At 54.5% G+C, this 18817-nt stretch overlaps 6 protein-coding genes across 6 annotated transcripts; 2 read left to right on the top strand and 4 right to left on the bottom strand.

The window, feature by feature from the left end:
- Positions 1 to 26: 26 nt before the first annotated feature.
- CCMA1212_005903 (Replication factor C subunit 4) lies at positions 27 to 1230 on the bottom strand (the record flags this gene model as incomplete). Its single annotated transcript, XM_073703147.1, has 3 exons — positions 27 to 775; positions 847 to 1067; positions 1127 to 1230. 3 exons carry the CDS (start codon positions 1228 to 1230, stop codon positions 27 to 29), a joined length of 1074 nt encoding a protein of 357 aa, XP_073558398.1.
- Positions 1231 to 1556: 326 nt separating this feature from the next.
- CCMA1212_005902 (rRNA-processing protein FCF1) lies at positions 1557 to 5503 on the top strand (the record flags this gene model as incomplete). The annotated part of the gene is made up of 9 exons (XM_073703146.1): positions 1557 to 1692; positions 1757 to 1943; positions 2020 to 2360; positions 2810 to 3241; positions 3302 to 3506; positions 3589 to 3620; positions 3678 to 5040; positions 5096 to 5262; positions 5348 to 5503. Exons 1-9 carry the CDS (start codon positions 1657 to 1659, stop codon positions 5501 to 5503), a joined length of 2919 nt encoding a protein of 972 aa, XP_073558397.1. The 5' UTR covers positions 1557 to 1656.
- Positions 5504 to 7166: 1663 nt separating this feature from the next.
- On the bottom strand, positions 7167 to 7576 carry CCMA1212_005901 (uncharacterized protein; the record flags this gene model as incomplete). The annotated part of the gene is made up of 2 exons (XM_073703145.1): positions 7490 to 7576; positions 7167 to 7464 (listed from the first exon to the last, which is right to left on the bottom strand). Exon 2 carries the CDS (start codon positions 7458 to 7460, stop codon positions 7167 to 7169), a length of 294 nt encoding a protein of 97 aa, XP_073558370.1. The 5' UTR covers positions 7461 to 7464; positions 7490 to 7576.
- Positions 7577 to 11396: 3820 nt separating this feature from the next.
- On the top strand, positions 11397 to 12773 carry CCMA1212_005900 (Nitrogen metabolite repression protein nmr; the record flags this gene model as incomplete). Its single annotated transcript, XM_073703144.1, has 1 exon — positions 11397 to 12773. The coding sequence occupies one exon, from the start codon at positions 11397 to 11399 to the stop codon at positions 12771 to 12773; it is 1377 nt and encodes a 458-aa protein (XP_073558369.1).
- Positions 12774 to 13827: 1054 nt separating this feature from the next.
- Positions 13828 to 14687, bottom strand: CCMA1212_005899 (uncharacterized protein; the record flags this gene model as incomplete). Its single annotated transcript, XM_073703143.1, has 2 exons — positions 13828 to 14165; positions 14336 to 14687. 2 exons carry the CDS (start codon positions 14685 to 14687, stop codon positions 13828 to 13830), a joined length of 690 nt encoding a protein of 229 aa, XP_073558595.1.
- Positions 14688 to 15727: 1040 nt separating this feature from the next.
- CCMA1212_005898 (Ino eighty subunit 1) lies at positions 15728 to 17783 on the bottom strand (the record flags this gene model as incomplete). Its single annotated transcript, XM_073703142.1, has 2 exons — positions 15728 to 17196; positions 17276 to 17783. The coding sequence occupies 2 exons, from the start codon at positions 17781 to 17783 to the stop codon at positions 15728 to 15730; spliced, it is 1977 nt and encodes a 658-aa protein (XP_073558594.1).
- Positions 17784 to 18817: the final 1034 nt, after the last annotated feature.

Genomic DNA, 18817 nt, shown 5'->3' with positions numbered 1-18817 from the left:
CGTTGACCATGTCATCATCTTCTAACCTATTTTGACTGCGGCTTGAATCTCTTCGGGTCCATGTTGAGTTTACACAGACGAGCCACACACCCAGACAGCTGAAGTAATGTCTGAACGCCCTCCAGAATCTTCATATGTGTGAAGCCAATCTCCTTGATGAATTCCAGCTTCGAGTGCTCGCTAAGCGTCGGCATCGTCTTTGTGACCTTGAACATCGTACTGATAATATCGTGGCTCGAGTATCCCAGATCCCACAACTCCCGGAGCGTGTCCAAAGCTGAGTCGACGTTACCCTCGTAGCAAGCCTTCAGCATGGCCTGCACTTTGATGGGATGCGGTGAGTCGACCACCTTGAAGACGTTGTCGCCCGAGACAAAGCCAAAACCGGCCCACGTTGATTGCAAGTTGTTGATTGCCTGTCGCATATCTCCCTCTGCACTGAACACCAAGGCGGCCAAGCCATCGTCGCTGTATTCCACCTTTTCCGCCTCGATAATCTGCATCAGCCGCTTCACGACTTGTTCGTCCGTCAGCTTGGCGTACCGAAGGATTGCGCATCGTGACTGCAGCGGCTCGATGATCTTGTTGGACTGGTTGCAAGCGAATGCAAATCGAGTGGTGTTGGAGTAGATTTCCATCGTCCTCCGCAGAGCCTGCTGGGCACCCGAGGTCATGCTGTCGGCTTCGTCGAGGATGACGAGCTTGTGCCTACCGGGAGGTAAGGTAACCTTCTTCTGCGCAAAGCCCTTGATGCGGTTGCGAACGACGTCAATACCTATATGACTTGATTAGCGGTGACCGACGACCAATTGTGCGTCGAAACGACGAAAAGCGAGTCCGACGTACCGCGTTCGTCACTGGCATTGAGCTCCAGGACGGCCTCCTTGTATGATTCCCCCAGCAACTGGCGGGCAAGGCAGAGAACACTGGTCGTCTTTCCAATGCCGGGCATGCCTGATATAATGACATGGGGCATATTGCCTTCCTTGGCTATGATCTTTAAGCGCTCAATCGTCTCTGTGTTGCCGACAACATCGTCCAGGAACACGGGGCGGTACTTTTCGACCCTGAAGACAGTCCCGTTAATATCAGCTTCAGTTTGGATGACACTCCCGCTTCGACATACCATGGTAGCTCGTAATTCGGTGATCCATTGGAGGACGCCGCAAGCGTTGCCTTTGAAGTGGCATTTGAGGACTCGCCCTTTTCTTCTGGCTTTGCGGCAGGCATTGTTGCTGGATGGGCGGTAACGGTGAGATATAGAAATCACTTTACGCGATCCGGAAGACGCGTCGAGATGGTTAGCACCTCTGCAACTGAATTTCAGTGGGGTCTCGAACCGGAGCTGCCTTGCGGCGGTACGAAGGTACCTGCACCGGGCGGACAAGTCGGAGTGAAGTGGCCCGTGCGCAACCGCCGCCATCCGCGAGTTCTTATCGATAGAACGGCATTCCAGCATTTTTTTTGTGACGCTGATCGCCATCGACTTCCAACGACTGCTCTTGCGCAGAACCAAACCATCCGCAACCAGCATCTCTTCTACTCACATCCTCATCCATACAGTCGCCTATGAGCTGAGATTTGACGAGACCCCGAAACACGGAAACCGAATCCTAGTTGTTATCCATATATACCAACCACTCCAACAACGCCATCATGGGTGTCGCGAAGAAGACGAGAAAGTTTGGACAGGTGCGTTCTCCTTCATCAAGCACCCCGATTCACTTTCGGCACTTACACTGACACTGCAAACCAGGTCAAGCGGGTCATGGGGTTGAAAGATACCCGGCTCAAGGAGAACCGACTGAAAGAGGAGCTCAAGCAAAAGGAACAGGCCGCCAAGAGGACAGTAGGAGGCGAGGTCGTCAAAGAAGTCGCCCAGATGCCGAGCGGCATGTATTTCGCTCACAACACAAACATCAGCCCGCCGTACAACGTCCTCGGTAAGTGCACATTCCTGTGGTGCTACCCACGACCTTCTGATTCGTTCAATACTGACGGCGCGTTTGATCTCGATAGTCGACACAAACTTCCTCAGTCATACCGTCCAGCGGAAACTCTCCCTACTCGAATCCATGATGGACTGCCTCTACGCAAAGTGCAACCCCATCATCACCTCCTGCGTCATGGCCGAGCTTGAGAAACTGGGGACGAAATACAGACTGGCGCTCAAGATTGCCCGCGACGAGCGGTGGCAGCGGATACAGTGCGACCACAAGGGCACGTACGCAGACGACTGCATCGTGGACCGGGTCACCAAAGACAGGATATACATCGTGGGCACCAACGACAAGGCGCTGAAGCAGAGGCTACGCAAGATTCCCGGCGTTCCCATCATGAGCGTGGCGAGGGGCAAATATGTAATAGAGAGGCTGCCGGGAGCGCTGCCTTCATGACGGACTTACGGCTTGGGAAGCATTGGATTTCTGTTCATTTTCGTCTACGTTTCTTACCTACCTGTCTTCAATTCTGTTAGATCTTCCGAATGTTTGCGCAGGCTCGCGACTGGAGTTTAGCGCAAGTCCGAAAACCATACTGCTTAGGTAATACTGGCATGGGAACATATAGCCTTTGTCGTCACAAATCCGTAGTTGAACATCCAGACCCCGAATCGACTGCGATTCTCTCAATAGGCCTCGCCGCTGTCAGCCGTTATCTTCCTTGGTGTGCTGCCAAGTTGCGGTAAGCATATATAAGGCACCGGTGGGGCGCGTAAGATTCCCAGACAAGAGGCGGCTTCTTACAAATGCTGTTCCAGCTGTCGCCGCGACTAACATCCGTCAACAGCTCTTGAACTACAGAACACCAGGAACTCACAGGCAAGAGGAGCCGAGGATCATCGACAAACTCCAAAATGGACCTGGAGTTGGATTCCAGAAACTCCGGATCCTTCACAAAGAAGCGCACCCGAATTCTCCTCTCATGCGCCCCATGCCGTTACTCGAAGCTCAAGTGTGACCGTGAACAGCCATGCGGGCAGTGCGCCAAAAAGGGTCGCCTGGACCTGTGCGTCTATGCGCCAAAGCCGGAGAAGAAGAGACCGGCGGCCAAGGGCATGGCGGCCCGGCTCAGGAGGCTCGAGGGGATGGTGCGAGGCATGATGGATGAAGAGGGGAATCTCAAGCCGCAGCCTCAGGCGGCGGCCGAGACCGCGGCGCCGCAGTGGAAGGGGCAGGTTGTCCACGGAGAGAATGCGACGACGTATGTCGGGGCGACTCACTGTTTGGCGATGCTTGAAGATGTGAGTATGTCGAGATGGCATGAAGTACCAAGAGACGGTGTAACTGATGAAATGGTGCAGATTGAAGACATCAAGGCCTACTTTGATGATCCTGGAGACTCGGATGACGATGCCGCGCCGGGGGAGGAGCTGGACGGGCCGGAGATGCTTCTTTATTCAAGAGGAGCTCCGAGTAATCGAGAAGAGCTTCTTGCCCAGCTGCCTGAGAGGAAAGTCGCGGACCGGCTCGTCACGCGGTATTTCTCATCCAAGAGCCCATCTCAGCGTCAGTACACTCATTTCACCCCCTATCAAGACTCGAGTTGATAAAGTCTCCATGTTCTTGAAGCTGACTTACGAGTTGCCAGACATTATTCACCGTCCGACATTCACAAAAGCAGTAAGTACACAATTCTCGTACAGGTTGAAATATCCTCCGTTCTAACAGAAGTAAAAGTACGTGCAATTCTGGCAAAACCCGCACGAAGCCTCACTCCACTGGATAGCCCTCCTCTTCATGATCCTCTCTCTAGGAGTATTCTTCAACAACTTCTCCGCCCCCGACGAAGTCGAAAGCGACTCCCCGATAGCCGTCAAGGACAGAATCAGGCATTACCGCTCATGCGCCGGCTGGGCCCTGGTATGGGGCAAATACTCCCAGCCGACCGCCATCACGATCCCCGCCTTCATCCTCTACGTCGAAGCCGACTTCATCCTTAACCGTGCGGCGCAGATGAACTGCTACATCCTGTCGGGTGTCTGCCTGCGGCTAATGCTCAAGATGGGATTCCATCGAGATCCTTCTCATCTGGCAAACATCTCGCCGTTCGAAGGAGAGATGCGGCGGAGGCAGTGGAACATGGCCGCCCAGATCGACCTCCTCGTTTCCTTCCACATGGGGCTCCCGAGCATGCTCAGCGGCATCGAGTCAGACACAGAACTGCCCCGAAACCTCGAAGACGACGACTTTGACGAACATTGCAAAGAGCTCCCACCGCCACGGCCCGAGACGGTCTACACCTTCATGACCTACGCCATCCACAAATCCAGACTCCTCCGCGTCTTCAGGCAAATCGCCCAACAAGCACACTCCCTCACGCCACCAAGCTACAGCGAAGTCCTCAAGCTCGACAACCTCCTCACCGAAACCTGGAACAGCGTCCCCTCGTTCATGCACGTCAAACCGCTCGAAGAGTGCGTCGGCGAAGAGCCACATCAGATCATCCAGCGATACGGACTCGCCTCTCTCTACCACAAGAGCCGCTGCGTCCTCCACCGCCGCTATCTAGCCGAAGCCGTGCCGAAGCCCGAGCACGACTACTCCCGGAACCAGTGTCTGGATGCCGCCATTGCGCTGCTGGACTTTCAGCACGCTTCGTGGGTTGGGTGCCAGCCTGGGAACGTCCTCGGCCGCTCCGGCTGGTTCATGAGTTCCCTTGCCGTGCACGACTTTATGCTGGCTGCCATGATATTGTATCTAGTTGTTCAAAACGACAACTACAGGGAAGATGGCACCGGCTTCGGCGCGGCAGGCAGACAAAGAGAAGCTCCGACCAAAGAAGAGCTGATCGGCATGATTCAAAGGTCACATTACATCAGCTGCCGAGTCTTCAACAAATTGACAGACCTAAGGAAGACGGCAGATACACTGGCCGTCATGCTGGCCAAACTCGGGAGACCCGTTGAACGAAGCTCACCCGCTTCATCAAGCACGCCGTACCCTCCGTCCGCAAGGGACTCGAGCAGATCGACGTCTAGTCACGTAGTACCCCAACAAGCCGTTGGATACACGTCTGACTACTCCACCAGCGGACTCGAAGGTTTGTCCGCAGTCCCAGTTCCAGCAAGAAGCATTACATACTAAAACAGCTGTAGAACCAGGCTCAAGCTCCGGCCCGACACCATTCTCTCAGGGCCAAGCAGTCACCACTGCAACTGACGCGGGAGCCATACCCGGCCAAAGCAACACCACTGCCCCAATGACAAACAGCGTCAATCAATTCGACATGTCCTGGATGCTATCTGTGGACAACGTAGACTGGGTAAGCACTCGCCTCCGTCGATCATTCTTCATCCCTGGCGAACGCATGACCGTTTCGATTTGACACAGCTAACCATGGAGAACAGAGGCACCTAGATGCTTCTATTGGGCAGCACGCGATGGATGGCTCGGGTACCAGTGCGCCGCAATCATGGATAGAAAGATTGCCGCTGGATGATGTGGACATGATGACTGCTGATATCTGGAATATGCCTCCTGGGACCGGTGCCGGTACTCAATGAGTTTGGCACCGCAAGTCAAATGCAAACATGGCAGAGGCCCGTGAGCTGCTGGGTACCATGAAGCAAGAAGTCGCTTTCAAAGTTGGCCACCTCTTCTCCCGACCACAGAAACATCCGTGATTGCCAAGCTTACGAGGCAATCTAGACTGCCCACGACGAAGACGAAACCTGACGTCCCATTACACCAAGTCCAGTCAGGCTAATGTCCAACTCAGAGACCGGTACAGCGCTTGTCGTAACATCTCCATTGCATTGGGGCCTCCATCTCCCCCCAGCATACCTCGATGCAATTTATCTTGTCAAACAAAGGGATCCGCGAAGGGAGGATGTAAATCCTGGAATCACACGCTGGCGAATATGCAATTCAATGTGACGGTTTCCCCACAAGCTGGACATCCCGTTTGATAACACAAGTCGAGCAATGCCACCTGGAATGCTACGCCAATAGTCGGAGGGCGTCTTTCTAAATAACCGTTGATAGCACCGTATCATTGTACAAAGGGGGGGGAGCAGATGGATGAAGTGGCTGGGATGAGTCAGGTCGAGTGTGAGGTCAAACCCAACTCGCTTTGAATTTCGTCCGCTTGTAAGAGAAGTGACAGGCGTCTACAGCAAATGATAGAAAGGCCCGGCGAACTTTGCGCTGGTTCCTGGCCTTCCAAGCACTTTGGCACTCGGCTCGTCGCAGGGGATATGATAGTCGTCCAGAAGTCCAGTACGGAGTATGTTGGCCCGAAGCAGGTGCGAGCATAGCGCGACAACGGCCGTCATTTCAGATAGAGGACTGATACTCTGCTGCACTCCATAGAGACAGTTTCACCGCGGTAGGGACCGAGCCGCAACAGGAGATGAAGCGCACGCGAGCTAATGCATGCGATAGGCCGAGTTGCGGCAACATACCCCTCCTCACACCTGTTGTACAGAGTACGAAGTAGTACTTCATTGTAAGAGTAGCACCCGGTACATGCGCCTCCCCGTCTGAGGTGCTCGCTAGAGATTGTCGGATCGATAATCGTGCTTTGTGTTTTGTTGAGCTGCAGAGGAGCTGAAGCTTACCGTGTCCTGTAACCCCTAGAGTGTTTGCTGTCTCTGCAGACGGCGCCAACGAAGCTCACGAGGACAGAAAATGAGCTAGACACCAAATGGGGGCGCTCCTCTTTGCAAGTGCCTGCATGGAGAGGCGGGGAAAGAGACGAGGAAGCTTGTCTCCGTCGGCGTAGTAGCATAGCTCGGGACCTGGAGGTTGACCGTCGGCTAGGAGAGCGGTTCGTGGGTTAAGCGGTACTGTCTTGGACCATATGAAATCACAACCCTGCCACTAGTTTCCTCGTCTGCTTATAGGCGCAGTTAGATTAAGCACTAAAAGGGAAAAGGGAAAAGAGACGAAAGACAGAGAAGACCGGGGAGAGGAACGATAGGTAGTGGCGGGAAGTCAACAGGATTGACATGGAGAAGCCGCATCAACGGCGTGCTGCGGCCTGTCGGAACGCCGCATCTCTCAACGAGGCGCCGCAGCCACTCACGGCCTATGAAGGAGGGCGAATGACACAACGGGAAGGGAGCGGAAATGTGTGAAGGAACCGTCACGGGAGATTGGCTGTGCAAATCGCTGCACACGCAGATAGGCGACCAATACGGGCTGAACGCAGCTAAAGCTTCCTCATCAACAAGGCAAGGGCAACTCATCGCCATCACATTTATGGAGCTGCCTGTACGTGTAGCACCTTGAGGGCTCCAGGCAGACCGAGGGGACTCTTGACCAGGAGGGAGGAAAGGGGTAAGAAAAAAAATCAAAGAAAAAAATCATCACAGGTCTGGTGACCCGAGCTCTGGATCGATCGATGACGGTCCAGGCCGGGCAGGCAGAGAAAAAAATTTCGACAAATGGACCAACGGCAACGAGGCGATTTTGAAGCAACTGAGGATATGAGCAATGGAATGAGGTTAACGAAATCATCTGACTGGAGAGCCGGGGCAAAAATTTACCTAATCCCAACTCTCCTTGCCGCCTGGGTATGATGCGTGAATCCGCCCTTGGCCCTGGAGTTCGACCTCCCTCCAACCTCGCTGAACCTGGAGCGTGGAAACGTGGGCAGCGTTAACGAGAGCTAGTGCAAATAGGCCGAGCGCCGGAAAGACGGGAGACGCAGCCCAGCGGTCGTGGTTTTGCTCCTAGCTGTTGAGGTGCCGGTATGGAAAATACAAGGTTTGCACGGTGGATGGAAGCTGTAGGAAGCCGGGAGGATTCTTTTCTTCTCCTTCTCTGTTTGCTTCTTTCCTTTCCAAGGTTCTGCTTATTCATGGCTCCTGCAGCCTGAGTCGATTGCAAGAAGATCCCTCCCCGTTCCTTCCTAGAGCCAATGGCCCGATGTGCTTTTGAAGATGCTGTAGATAAGGATAAGGCAGATAGCCGCATCAAGTTCAAGTTGTTATCTTCGCACGCCTTAACCGCAAAAGGACCAACGGGCACATGCCTCACGCCTCCGTCGCGTAAAGTAATAAGGTACTTGTACAAGCTCGCTGGTCCGATGCCGCAATCTGCCGCCGGTATTGCCTCAGCAATGCTACAACTATCCGGCCTCGTCTTGCAGTTCAGAGAACAACATGTAAGCTGCCGCGAATTAGCACCGTACCGCATCCAGAGCCGCTGCACGGAGTAATACCGGGCCCATGTGCCACAGCGTCTGCTCCGAATTTTTGAGGAGCGCGTGACAGGTTCCGGGTCAGCACGTCCGGCGCTGTCACCCGTGCTCTATGTCCCTTACCTACTACTCTAGCAGAGTCGCAGGGTATGCGGATGCTTTGCTACTGTATGCAGGAAGTAATAAGAAACGGAGTCAGAATACGGAAGGGGACTGTGGACATCTCCATAGCGGGCACACGTTGCTCAGGGGCGCGGTATCATTAGGCTGATGCTGCAAGTCTCCGAGCCCTGATGGAGAACATCGAGGTCATGCACTTCAAGTCCTGCCCCAGACATGCACGAAGTGCCCCCAAGCTATTTCACTCCCTGCAGAAAAGGCAGAGTGCAGGCACCGGCAAGTCAGTGGAACTCGGAGAGACCTTGTTGGCCGTCCATTTTGGTCTTTTTGAGAAGCTCGTCGTCGGCTGACCTCTCTCGCCCGTCTTAAATGCCACAGCCACAGTGCACGATATTGACTTGAATAGCACCCAATGATGGCATGTAAAGGTGCTTGTGGCTCTATGCACACTGTAGCATCCATCCTGCGTTCCCTTTTGCCTCTATTAGCGCTGTCCATGCCATTGGTGGCAGTTGCCCGACTATCTAATGGCATGTAGTAATAATACAGATAGACGGCGCGTCCAGCGCAAGCCCTTTGGCAGCGTTGCGCCTCATCCGCGGAGTTGCATGGAGCCAAGGCACAAAACAAGAAAATCCTAGAGGCGATTTCATTTAGCGACGCTGCCCGATTGGCTGCCTCAGACAATCTTCAAGCAAGAGGTGAGAAATCACGGCATCATCTCGTTCATCAACTGGACATTAGTCGTGCATGGGATATCGTATTCGACTGACCTGATGCGAATGGCACAGCATGAACGTCTCTTCCAGAAGCGAAGAAACAAGCCGTGGCTAGCCTTGTTCCGGTCATGTCATATCACTCCACACGTGTACCTTTATGGATCGACTTACTTTTCACCTTCAGATATTTTAGAGCAAATCAACCCGTCGCGAGCTGTATCAACGCCTCTGACTGGTCAAAAGTCGAACATCAGGCCCTGTACGGAGTACAGGTACGACCATGTTACGTAGCACTTTGCTTGGACCGGATCTAATCAGATGTTGCCCGTGTGTGCATGGTACTCCATACAGGGGTCCATGATGACGGAGATCGAGGCTAGCCAACTCAAAAAAGGTTGGTACCACTACGAAGCGGTACCTCGTTCCTAGCGGTCTCACTCCGTGCCTGTTGATAGCGGCTCGAGAGGGTCTGCGAACTTTTTTCTTCTTCCTTCCTTCCCTTTGTCCCACTGTCCGTCTCCCATCTTTGAACCCTTTTCCCTCTTGCCGTCGTTAGCCATGGCAGAGGGTCTGGGGTTAGGGCTCGACTCCTCCTTCCCCCGATCTTCCAACCGCGAAAGTGACTTAGTACTAGCGGCACAGGGACCGTATCGAGTACCTTGCAGTAGAAGCTGGCCCCGTGAGGCTCTCGCACTTGCCCGCAGACGGAGGGGTACCAGCCCACCGCACAAAAGTTCTGGTACCTGGTACGGCTGCTGCGACTCCCTCCTCGCGGGGGCCAGAGCGGTACCTGTGGTGGTACCTGTACTCGCTCCTGTGGCAGGTGGACTGCCGCCGGCTCCGACGTTCGCTCCTGCTGCTTCTGGGCGAGGCAAAGGGTGCCGTCATTTTGCATCGTGATTGTCTTCGCTCGGAACTTACTGTAAAATGGAACTGTCTTAGGTACCTAGGTACCTTAGAAGATACGGTAATTCGGAGTGATATTACCTGAAGCCTCGTCCTGATATATCAGCCTTTGCCGCTATCGACGCAACTCCTTCTCGCGTTCATCTCTCCGTCTTTGTACCCCAACATCATGCCTCAACCGTCGTCGCCTTATCTGTACCGAATCAGTGCCTGGTGATGCCAAAGTGATCAGACAGGGTACATGGAATTTGCCTGATTACAGTGCTGCGTACCTTACTTTGTACCCCCAGATTCCCCCCCTCCATCTTCGAGATCTAGCATCCCAACGGCCAAAAGCGACCCCCCTCCTCATCCCTTATCGCCCTGCCACCTATCCGCAGAGCTCGTCTTCCTATTAGCCTGCCATCTTACTGGTTTCAGCACGCGGCCGTCATTTCAAGTAAGAAATTGCCATACATTCTCAAAGGGCCTTGGCGTGGCCAGTCCAGCGTCAACTAACCCCAATCTTTTTCTTCCTCGAACAGAGCTAGTCGGCCAATTCGCGCGAGCTAAATCGACCGCAAGCCGCTGTTCTTATCGGGGTAAAAAAAAAAAAAGTTAAGAGAACCCCTCCATGATTCGAGGACGCATCCCGTCTCGCTTCGTCGCCGTGCCCAACGAGTAGAATCTCGGATTCTGCCTTTTACACTGCTTCGAGCACGGCATCACCTGCGCAGAAGCATCGTCTCGAGCCCCCTTTTGTCTCGCCATTATCAGAGTCTCGCCCACTGGCAATCCCGGTTACCGTCATCGGCCCCTGCGACCAATCGTAACACCCATTTCCGCCTCTTCTTACTCATTCGCCCACCGCTCTCGACCATCCGCGGCTTGTCCCCCGGACTTGCTGCTGTGCTACCGGCCCAGACCCGACAAGGTTCGCCGCTGCGACTCGCCAAGCTGCCCTCCCCAGAGTCGTTACATTGGATCAAGACATTGAACAATCACCAGATCAAGGCACTTGCTGTACGCCCCTTCCAGCCGCCGGCATTGACCCTGCTGTTACAAACTTCTTCGTCTTTCACTTCCTCTTCCTCTCCTACCTCTGCTTCGTCTACTACGACTGGGACTGCTAGCACCCTCACCACCGCCACCGACCTACCTACACCAAGTCTTACAAGTGTTACCGTCCTCGTTGCTTGTCCTCCCACGCTCGTCCGTCCAGAGAGCCCACGGCCCACGGCCCACGCCCGCGAGACGATCCACTGTCATACCTCGCTTTTACGTACAGACGATCCGCCCCGGTCTATGAGCTGAGAGACAAGCCCTACTGCCACCTCTCCATCCCCCACCAGCAATACGACTGCCTCTGTTCTATAGACGGGCTGGCGCGTCCGGATAACGGTGGCCTCGCCTGTCGAATAAATACACAACTTGCGTCGGAAGCAATCACATTGCTGCATCAGCGGCCTATTCCACACGGCTTCGGCTTGACGATCTGCGACAAGACGCCCCAAGGCGACCGGAGCCATGCCGGCACAAATCAACGGATCCGTAACGGGCGCCCTACCCATCCATATCGCGACCGACCAGACAAACGGCTTCCATAAGCAGCATAAGCACTCGCGATCTTCTTATTCAGAATCTTCCCCTCTGGCAAGCTCGAGAAACAATTCCTTGACCTTCCGCCCTACCAAGAGGTTCATGTCTACCCCAAAGACCATCGCCGTTATAAACGCCAGCGGCCGCCAAGCTGCGTCGCTGATTCGCGTGGCGACTGCTGTTGGCTACCATGTTCGTGCGCAACTCAGGAATCTCGAAGGTGTCGTCGCCACGGAGGTGTCAACCAATCCTAACGTCACCGTCTTCGTCGGCGAGCTCTATACAAGACACCAACCTACCAAGGAGAACAAGGACGTAACTCAGAATGGCCCAATGCCGGGCGTGGGCATCAACCACGAGCTGATTGAGAACCTGTTCCGCGGCGCACAGCTTGCCTTTATAAATACCACCTTCTACGGCGACGAACTGCAGATCGGCAAGGCCCTGGCTGATGCGGCCAAGCGGGCCAATATCCAACACTACATCTACTCGTCCATGCCCGACCACGCAGCATACAGCCCCGAGTGGCCATCGTTGCCTCTATGGGCGGCCAAGCACAAAGTCGAAGAGTATGTAAGAGAACTGGGACTGCCCGCCACCTTTGTCTATACCGGAATCTATAACAACAACTTCACTTCGCTGCTATACCCCCTATTCTGCATGGAGCTGCAGCCAGACGGTTCCTTTACTTGGCAGGCACCTTTCCACGAAAACGTCAAGCTCCCCTGGTTGGATGCAGAACATGATGTTGGACCTGCTGTAATTCAGCTTTTCAAAGACGGCGTCTCCAAGTGGGCGGGAGAGCGTATCGCCTTGGCATACGAATACTTGACTCCCATTGAGGCTTGCCAGCTGTTTGCTCGCGGAGTCGGTCGCCCTGTGCGCTATGTCAGAGGGCCTATTGAGATCAAGGTTCGCATTCCCGCAGGCTATCGAGAACAGCTGGAAGCTCTGGAGAAGCTCTTTGATTATACCGAAAAGGATCCGGCTAAGCAGCCGCCGTATTTTGGCGACCCAAAGCTTGAAGCCAGCTGCCCCCGGGAAGCGCTCGAGTTGTGGGAGGGCCCTCGCGGGTTGGAAGAATACGCAAGAGAAATGTTCCCGCTGGAAGAGGAAGCAAACGGCTTGACGTGGATGTTTGAGGAGGAGGATGACAGCCATGAAGCCCGGATCCAGGCCACGACGACTTCTGTTGAGAATCTGAGAATCCAAGATGATGTTGAGGACGAGTCATCCGACGATGACGAGGATGAGGGGCTTGTCATGCGCGGCCTGAAGCGAGCCGAGGAGAGTTGGCTCGCGTGAGAAGAGGGCCACAGACTGAGAGACACTGTCGCCGTTGACCGGTCCCTCAGCATGCCCCATTGGATGGATGGTGACTTGTTGCTTGCAGGCCTCGGCATTTGTACCGACACGAATCCGGAGCTACGAGATGAGTCGAATGGTGTACCTGGAGCACGTTTTCGTTACTTGTCTACTTTCTTACACGATCTTCTCCTCCGTCTGTCGTCCTTTTGTCTTTTTGTGTGTTCCACCTATATCAATTCGAAAAGAACAAAAGGCGTAGGGGTTTGTCTCTGATTTCATGGGTATCATTCGCGAACGGCGCCAATCTACACGGCTCAGAAGAACAGGAAGAGGTGGAGAGCAGAAACCAAATGAGCGCTTGGACAATGGGTGATGGGGAGTTTCACATGGGTCAACGAGTTCCTCCTCTTAGCACAACTGCACATTGGCGTGGCGTTGGTGGCAGGGCGGAGAGGAAAAATATAAAACATTATGACGAAGGCTCTCCTCTGGGACTTGGTAAATACAGGGATCTTGTTTGCAGCATGCCATTTCTTCGCCTCTGCAAGCAGTACATAGTTATACGAGCTTGCTACGTGCACTGACTCCGAGTCACCGCTATGCGTGTTGTTTCCTGCTGGGGTGAATGGTGATATCGAAGGCATCTTTTGCGAGCAGTTCATGGTGCCATGCGAGAATAGGGGCAAAGCATACGAGACGATCATAAGACAACATATCACGCTAGATTGTCTCATCTGGCTGTCTGGCTGGGTGCTACAGGGCAGATTTTGGGTAACGGACAGAGACAAAAGTCCCTCTTGCGGATGTGGTGAGTGGCTTGCCATCCACATTTACACACCTTACGTACCGACTCTCACAACCGTACAAGTACGCCTCTGGAGCTGATATTCCCTCTAGAATACGTCTTTATGAAACGCTCCCCCCAATGCTTCTATTACCGATGTCACATGAATCCACCTCTTCCTCGGCGAGTTCTATCGTCAGACCCTGGAGAATAAACAAAAAGAAGAGGAAAAGCCACGGCAGACCGCCGCTCTCCAGATTGCCCCAATCATAGCTTCCCCTTAAGCAAGTTGCCAATCATCTGCCTCCCAGTGAGGTGCGTCGTCTTCCACAGCGTCGGAAAGTCGAGCGTGCTGGACAGGCCGTCGGCGAAGCCGAAGAAGAGCATGGGCGGGATCCAGCCGCGGGCGTACTCGAGCGCGAAGCAGGCCTCGGGCATCTTGTACTGCTTTGCGTCGCCGCGGCGCAGGTGGTGCACGCTGCCGGCCGGGTAGACCTCGGGCTCGTACTCGCCGGGGACGTAGGCGAGCTGCGTGCCGGAGAGGATGTGGAAGTAGTCGTCGGCGGTGTGGCGGCCGGTATGGCCTTCAGTGCCGATGGCGGTGCCTGTTTTTTGTCATGATGAGTCTTTGGTGTTAGCTCAAGTGAGGAAAAGGGGGGGGGGGGGTGGGGGAAGGCTTCATCAGTTTTTGCTGCAGCGGAAATGTTTGTCGTAGGAACATAATGAACGACGGTATGGACTGGGAGTTGAAAAGAAGAAGAAAGAAGAAACGCACCAAAAATGATGAGATACTCCGTCACGCTGGCATGAATAATGTACATGGCGCCCATCGCGCCGCCGGCATTGTTAAACACCCAGTCCTCCTCGAGGTTGACGTACCCGGGCACCTTTTCATTCAGCTCGTCGACAATGTACCGCACGATGCCGCGCGTGTCGTTGCCGTGCTGGGCGATGCCCCTCTGCGCGAGGTCGTGCAGGTGGTCCGTCTCGAAGACGTAGAAGCGCTCCAGGTCCTGGTCGAGGACGTAGATGACTGACGCGAGGAGCGCCGTGAGCAGGGCCAGGATGGCGAGGAGGCGGGATATGCCCGCCGGCGGCGGCGCGGGGGAGGGTTCCGTTCGGGGCATGGCTGGCTCTTTGGAAACTTGGACTCTTTTTTACTTGTGAAGAAGAAGGGTTGCGTTGTACGGTTTTCAATGTCGTAACAAAAAAAAAAGAGTCGAGAGAGTGAACGCTTCGAATGCGACAACTTCGGGCACCTTGGGCAGAGTAAGTACTAGCCAAATGACACCCGCAAGAAACCAAGCCCAACGCTCTACAAACAAACAAATCAGAGCTGCCAACAAAGCCCCAATTTGCACAATTGGGTTTAGAAAGGAAAAAAGAAGAAAAGCTACTTCTGCCAATCAATACGTCTTTTATTATCAATTGACCACAAAATTGTAATCCTTCTCCCTCGGGGGGATGTTTACTGTCTCGGCGACCCGAGGACTTGCGCAGCCCATTTCTGCCGCATCTCACCGCTCGGCCGGATGACGGCGATCCGGATGAGGCCGTCGGAACGTTTTGGTGGAGAGGGAGGATCTTCTGAAGGTAACGCTTTTCGTATTCGTACTCGTGCTTTACGCATCAGCCCTTTTGCGGTTTGACTGCACTGGTCACAGAAGCCGAAGATGGACGGCTTGTGTGACGGGCAAGCGGCTTGTAAAGAAATAGAGGCGTCGCGAATCCAGTATAGGCACACACTGGACCAATACGAGCACCGTTTTGGTGTGGCGTCCGGTGATGGACGTCGCATTTGTGTGCGCATTGTTAGTTTTCGTGTGTGTTCATGTATGCTCTATTCCCTACTTATTTTTTTCTGCAAACCGCTTGACGGGGTTCTTGTATTGTAATGAGCATTCAGATGAATCATGGAAGCAGCTTTGGATTCGTTATGATTCGCAGTCAATTACAAAGTCTCATACATACGGAGCACCAGTGCGGGCTCAACAGTCAAACGCCTCGACGCCCGAGAAATCTAGCTCTCCCTAATCCATACAAGTTCCTGTGTGTACAAGTTTCCTCTCTGTGTAGCAAAAAGAATATTCCCAACGTTGTAGTTTCCTCTTCGGTATCGGCTCAGGGGCCCATCTCCCCCGTATGGCCATCAATCACCAGCGCCCGACTACTCAACCTCCGAGTCAACCATGGCCTCAGTCTTGTCGGGGTCGTCAGCGTCTTCGTCGCCCAAAGCCGCTTGATCGGCCTCCTCCATGTCCACATCATCCATCATGACAACATCGCCGCCGACGTCCTTGTCGTCTTTGGACGTGTTACCGTTGACCCTGACATCAGAAGCTTCGTCCGCGAGGCCTTCGGGTGCATCCACTGCCATCTCGCTCTCGGCATTCTCGTTAGTCGTGGGCGGCTTGGGCTTCTTGACCGGGGCAATCACGCCAAGCACGTCTCTGTGCTCTCGCCAACGAGCAAGGCGTCGAGTGGATCGTCGAATGGCGGCGGCGTACGAGCTCACTTCTTCGCCGTAGTCGTCCTTGTCCGTGGCCAGGAGGCAGAGGCCGCCGACGCCCCTCTCTCTGAAGACATTGCCCTTCTCGCCGTTGACGGGCAAGTTGCGCGGAGTGTTGTTTTCGTCATCGCTGTCCTCGAAAGGATCAGCCTGAGCCTGCAAGCGCCTGTACGTCCTGACAATAGCACCCTCTTGACGCCTAATCTTTCTGCTCTTGTGATGATGCTTTCGGAGGCCGCGGTCCAGAATGTATTCCACCCTCTGGCTTCGGTTTCGCTCAACAGCAAGCTGGTGAGCTGTCGGTGGACGCGGCTTCCTGGCGACGACGCCGGAATCGGCTCCCTGCCGAGCTGGCGAGGAACCCTCGAAGATCTGATACTTGAGAGGAGCTGCTCTGCGTCCGTTCATGACGGCAATCGTTCGGGCTAACGCTCTGGGCGGCGGCGTGGATCGCGTACTCTCCATGTCAGATTCGTGCTTGCTCGGCCGAATTCGAGGTAGGATCGCCGGGCCTTCCTCTCCTACCGACGGCCGGACCTTGCCACGCTTCTCCCGCTCAGTCAGGTATTGATGGTCCATCTCCAAGATCGTGGCTCTTATTTTCTGCTTTTCGTGGCCAAACTCGATTTCGACTTGGGGGTCAACGTTCTCGGCAGCCTCCTGTTCCGGCGTCATCTCTTCAAGCTCCGGGACGCCTTGGTTGGCGACATCGAGGCCGTAGTCGACACCGGGGCCAAACGGATTCTCATCGCAGCCCTCTTCCGTGAAGTCAGACTCGAGATAGAACCACATGAGCCACAGGAAGGCCCTTGCTCGCGACGCGCTGGTGTACTGCGTCTTCATGATGACATCGTGAAACTCCCGATGGAGTGGAAAGTGCAGCTCCGCGACCTTTTGCGCCGAATTGCACATAACAAAGATGAGGTTGACGGGGTTGGTGCGAGGAATGTCCCGATTTTTGATCTTGTCCAGGGAGTTGGGCTCGTCCCTGTCTTCGGCGCCGCCCTTGAGGATGGACTTGAGTCGTGGAGCATCCTGCAGCTGTTTGTAGGCGTGAGGATCTTGCTGCGCCTGGAGGGAAGGGATGGCGTGGTATGTCCGCAGCTGGGCTCGCATTTCGGGGAAGACTATCCGTAGAGTTAGTTCATCTGGCAATTGCTTGCGACGTGACCATTTCAACAAGTAGATGAATGAGAAGATGCTCACAGTTGAGAGTCGTGTTCATGCGGCCCATGTTGACCAGCAGACAGACCATTGCCATGCCTTTGGCGGCTTCTCGGTCGTTCATCAGCTTGTCCCTCAGCACCTTGCTCGTCTTGGAACTGCGAGCCATGGTGTCGATGTACAGGTCGGCGAAGCACTGCTTCTCCAGCTCCGGGTCGTACGAGTTGGTGAAGACCTTTTGCTCGTTGTCGAAGACTGCTCTGAGAAAGTCGTACTGGATATCCTTGCGCCAAAGAGGCTCTCCGTCCTCCTTCTTCAGATGCCTGATTTTGCCAATCTGGGGCTGCGCGTCCTTGTCCTTGTCCTTGTCCTTGCCCTTCCCCTTGCTCCTAGAGGGCTTCTCGGCAGTCTCGGTGGTCGTGGCGACGATTGTGTCTTCATCTTCAGCGTCGGCGGCGCGCGAGACGGAGGACTTGCCCTCTGCCTGAACAGGAGAGCTGGGGTTTTCCGCGTCCGACGCGGCGTCCGCCGAGCTGGGCGAGGCAGCCATGGTGCGAGGGACTTTGAGGAGGAGGGGGAGGCTGAAGGCGGTGCTTGTTGAGGAGAAAATGGAGATGTCTCGTCGTCGCTCGTCGTGGGTGGGCGAAGGAATCAACGGCGCATGATTTGCGGTCTCTGGCGCCAGAAGGAGGTGGAGAGTTGGCTACCAAGGAGTCGAGGCCAATGCAGATGCCAATGACGACGGCGATGCCCGTGGCGACGCTGACGATGTGGTTGTGGCCAGGCGGTTGAAAGGACAGCGTGATGCTGATGTGGGAGAAAGAAAGTGTGGAAAGGGAAGGGAATGGATGACGACGAAAGGAAATGGGGACAGGAAATGACTGGTGCACGCAAGTGCTAATAATTCGCGGGCAAAGGAAAGAAAAGCTGAGGTCAAGCACGAGGCGCACGTTCGCAGCAAAGAAACGCGCGCCTTGCTTAGTGTAGTCTGGAAGGCTAGCAGCAAAAAAGGCCAAAATCCGCCCTGCGATGATTCAATGCGTCGCCCTACCAACCCGGAACTTGCAGTTGAATTGTGTGGTTGCAGGTAAGTAGGTATATACTAGTTACTTGGTCAATACTCGTTGCAACCGTGTGCACATGCATCCGAGTCCGGTATTCTTTCTGTATATCTAGTTCTACGGGCTTCGTAGCTGCAGATAGAAGCAAGTCGGTACTAATCGACTTCATGCATGTAATTCCTCACTCATGGATGTCATTTGGGTCCTCATGCTCTCCATTCCATCTATTGACGTCTCCATCCATCGCCAGTGCCCTCCATAGTCCAAAAGCCTTCAGCGAGAGGTGCCCTGTGTGACGCCGCTAGAGGAATCCCGATGGGCCTTGACCTGTCTTGACTGCAGCAGGTCAGCCACTGAAGGGCCCCTGTAAGCCGCGGGCCCGTGCGCCAACCCAACCAGCCTCTCGGCATTCAACTTCTACCACTCACTCACACCAAGCGTCAGCTACTACCTATCTTATCAACCCCTGCTCGTTTTGATCTCGCCCAGTTGCTCTGCTCTCACGACGTTGCCATGCAATCAT

This window comes from Trichoderma ghanense (assembly GCF_004382785.1).
Source record: "Trichoderma ghanense strain CCMA-1212 chromosome Unknown scaffold_6, whole genome shotgun sequence".
In the NCBI taxonomy this organism is placed as follows: domain Eukaryota; kingdom Fungi; phylum Ascomycota; class Sordariomycetes; order Hypocreales; family Hypocreaceae; genus Trichoderma; species Trichoderma ghanense.
Note: the sequence above shows the minus strand (reverse complement) of the source record. Positions and strands in the feature narration are given on the sequence as shown.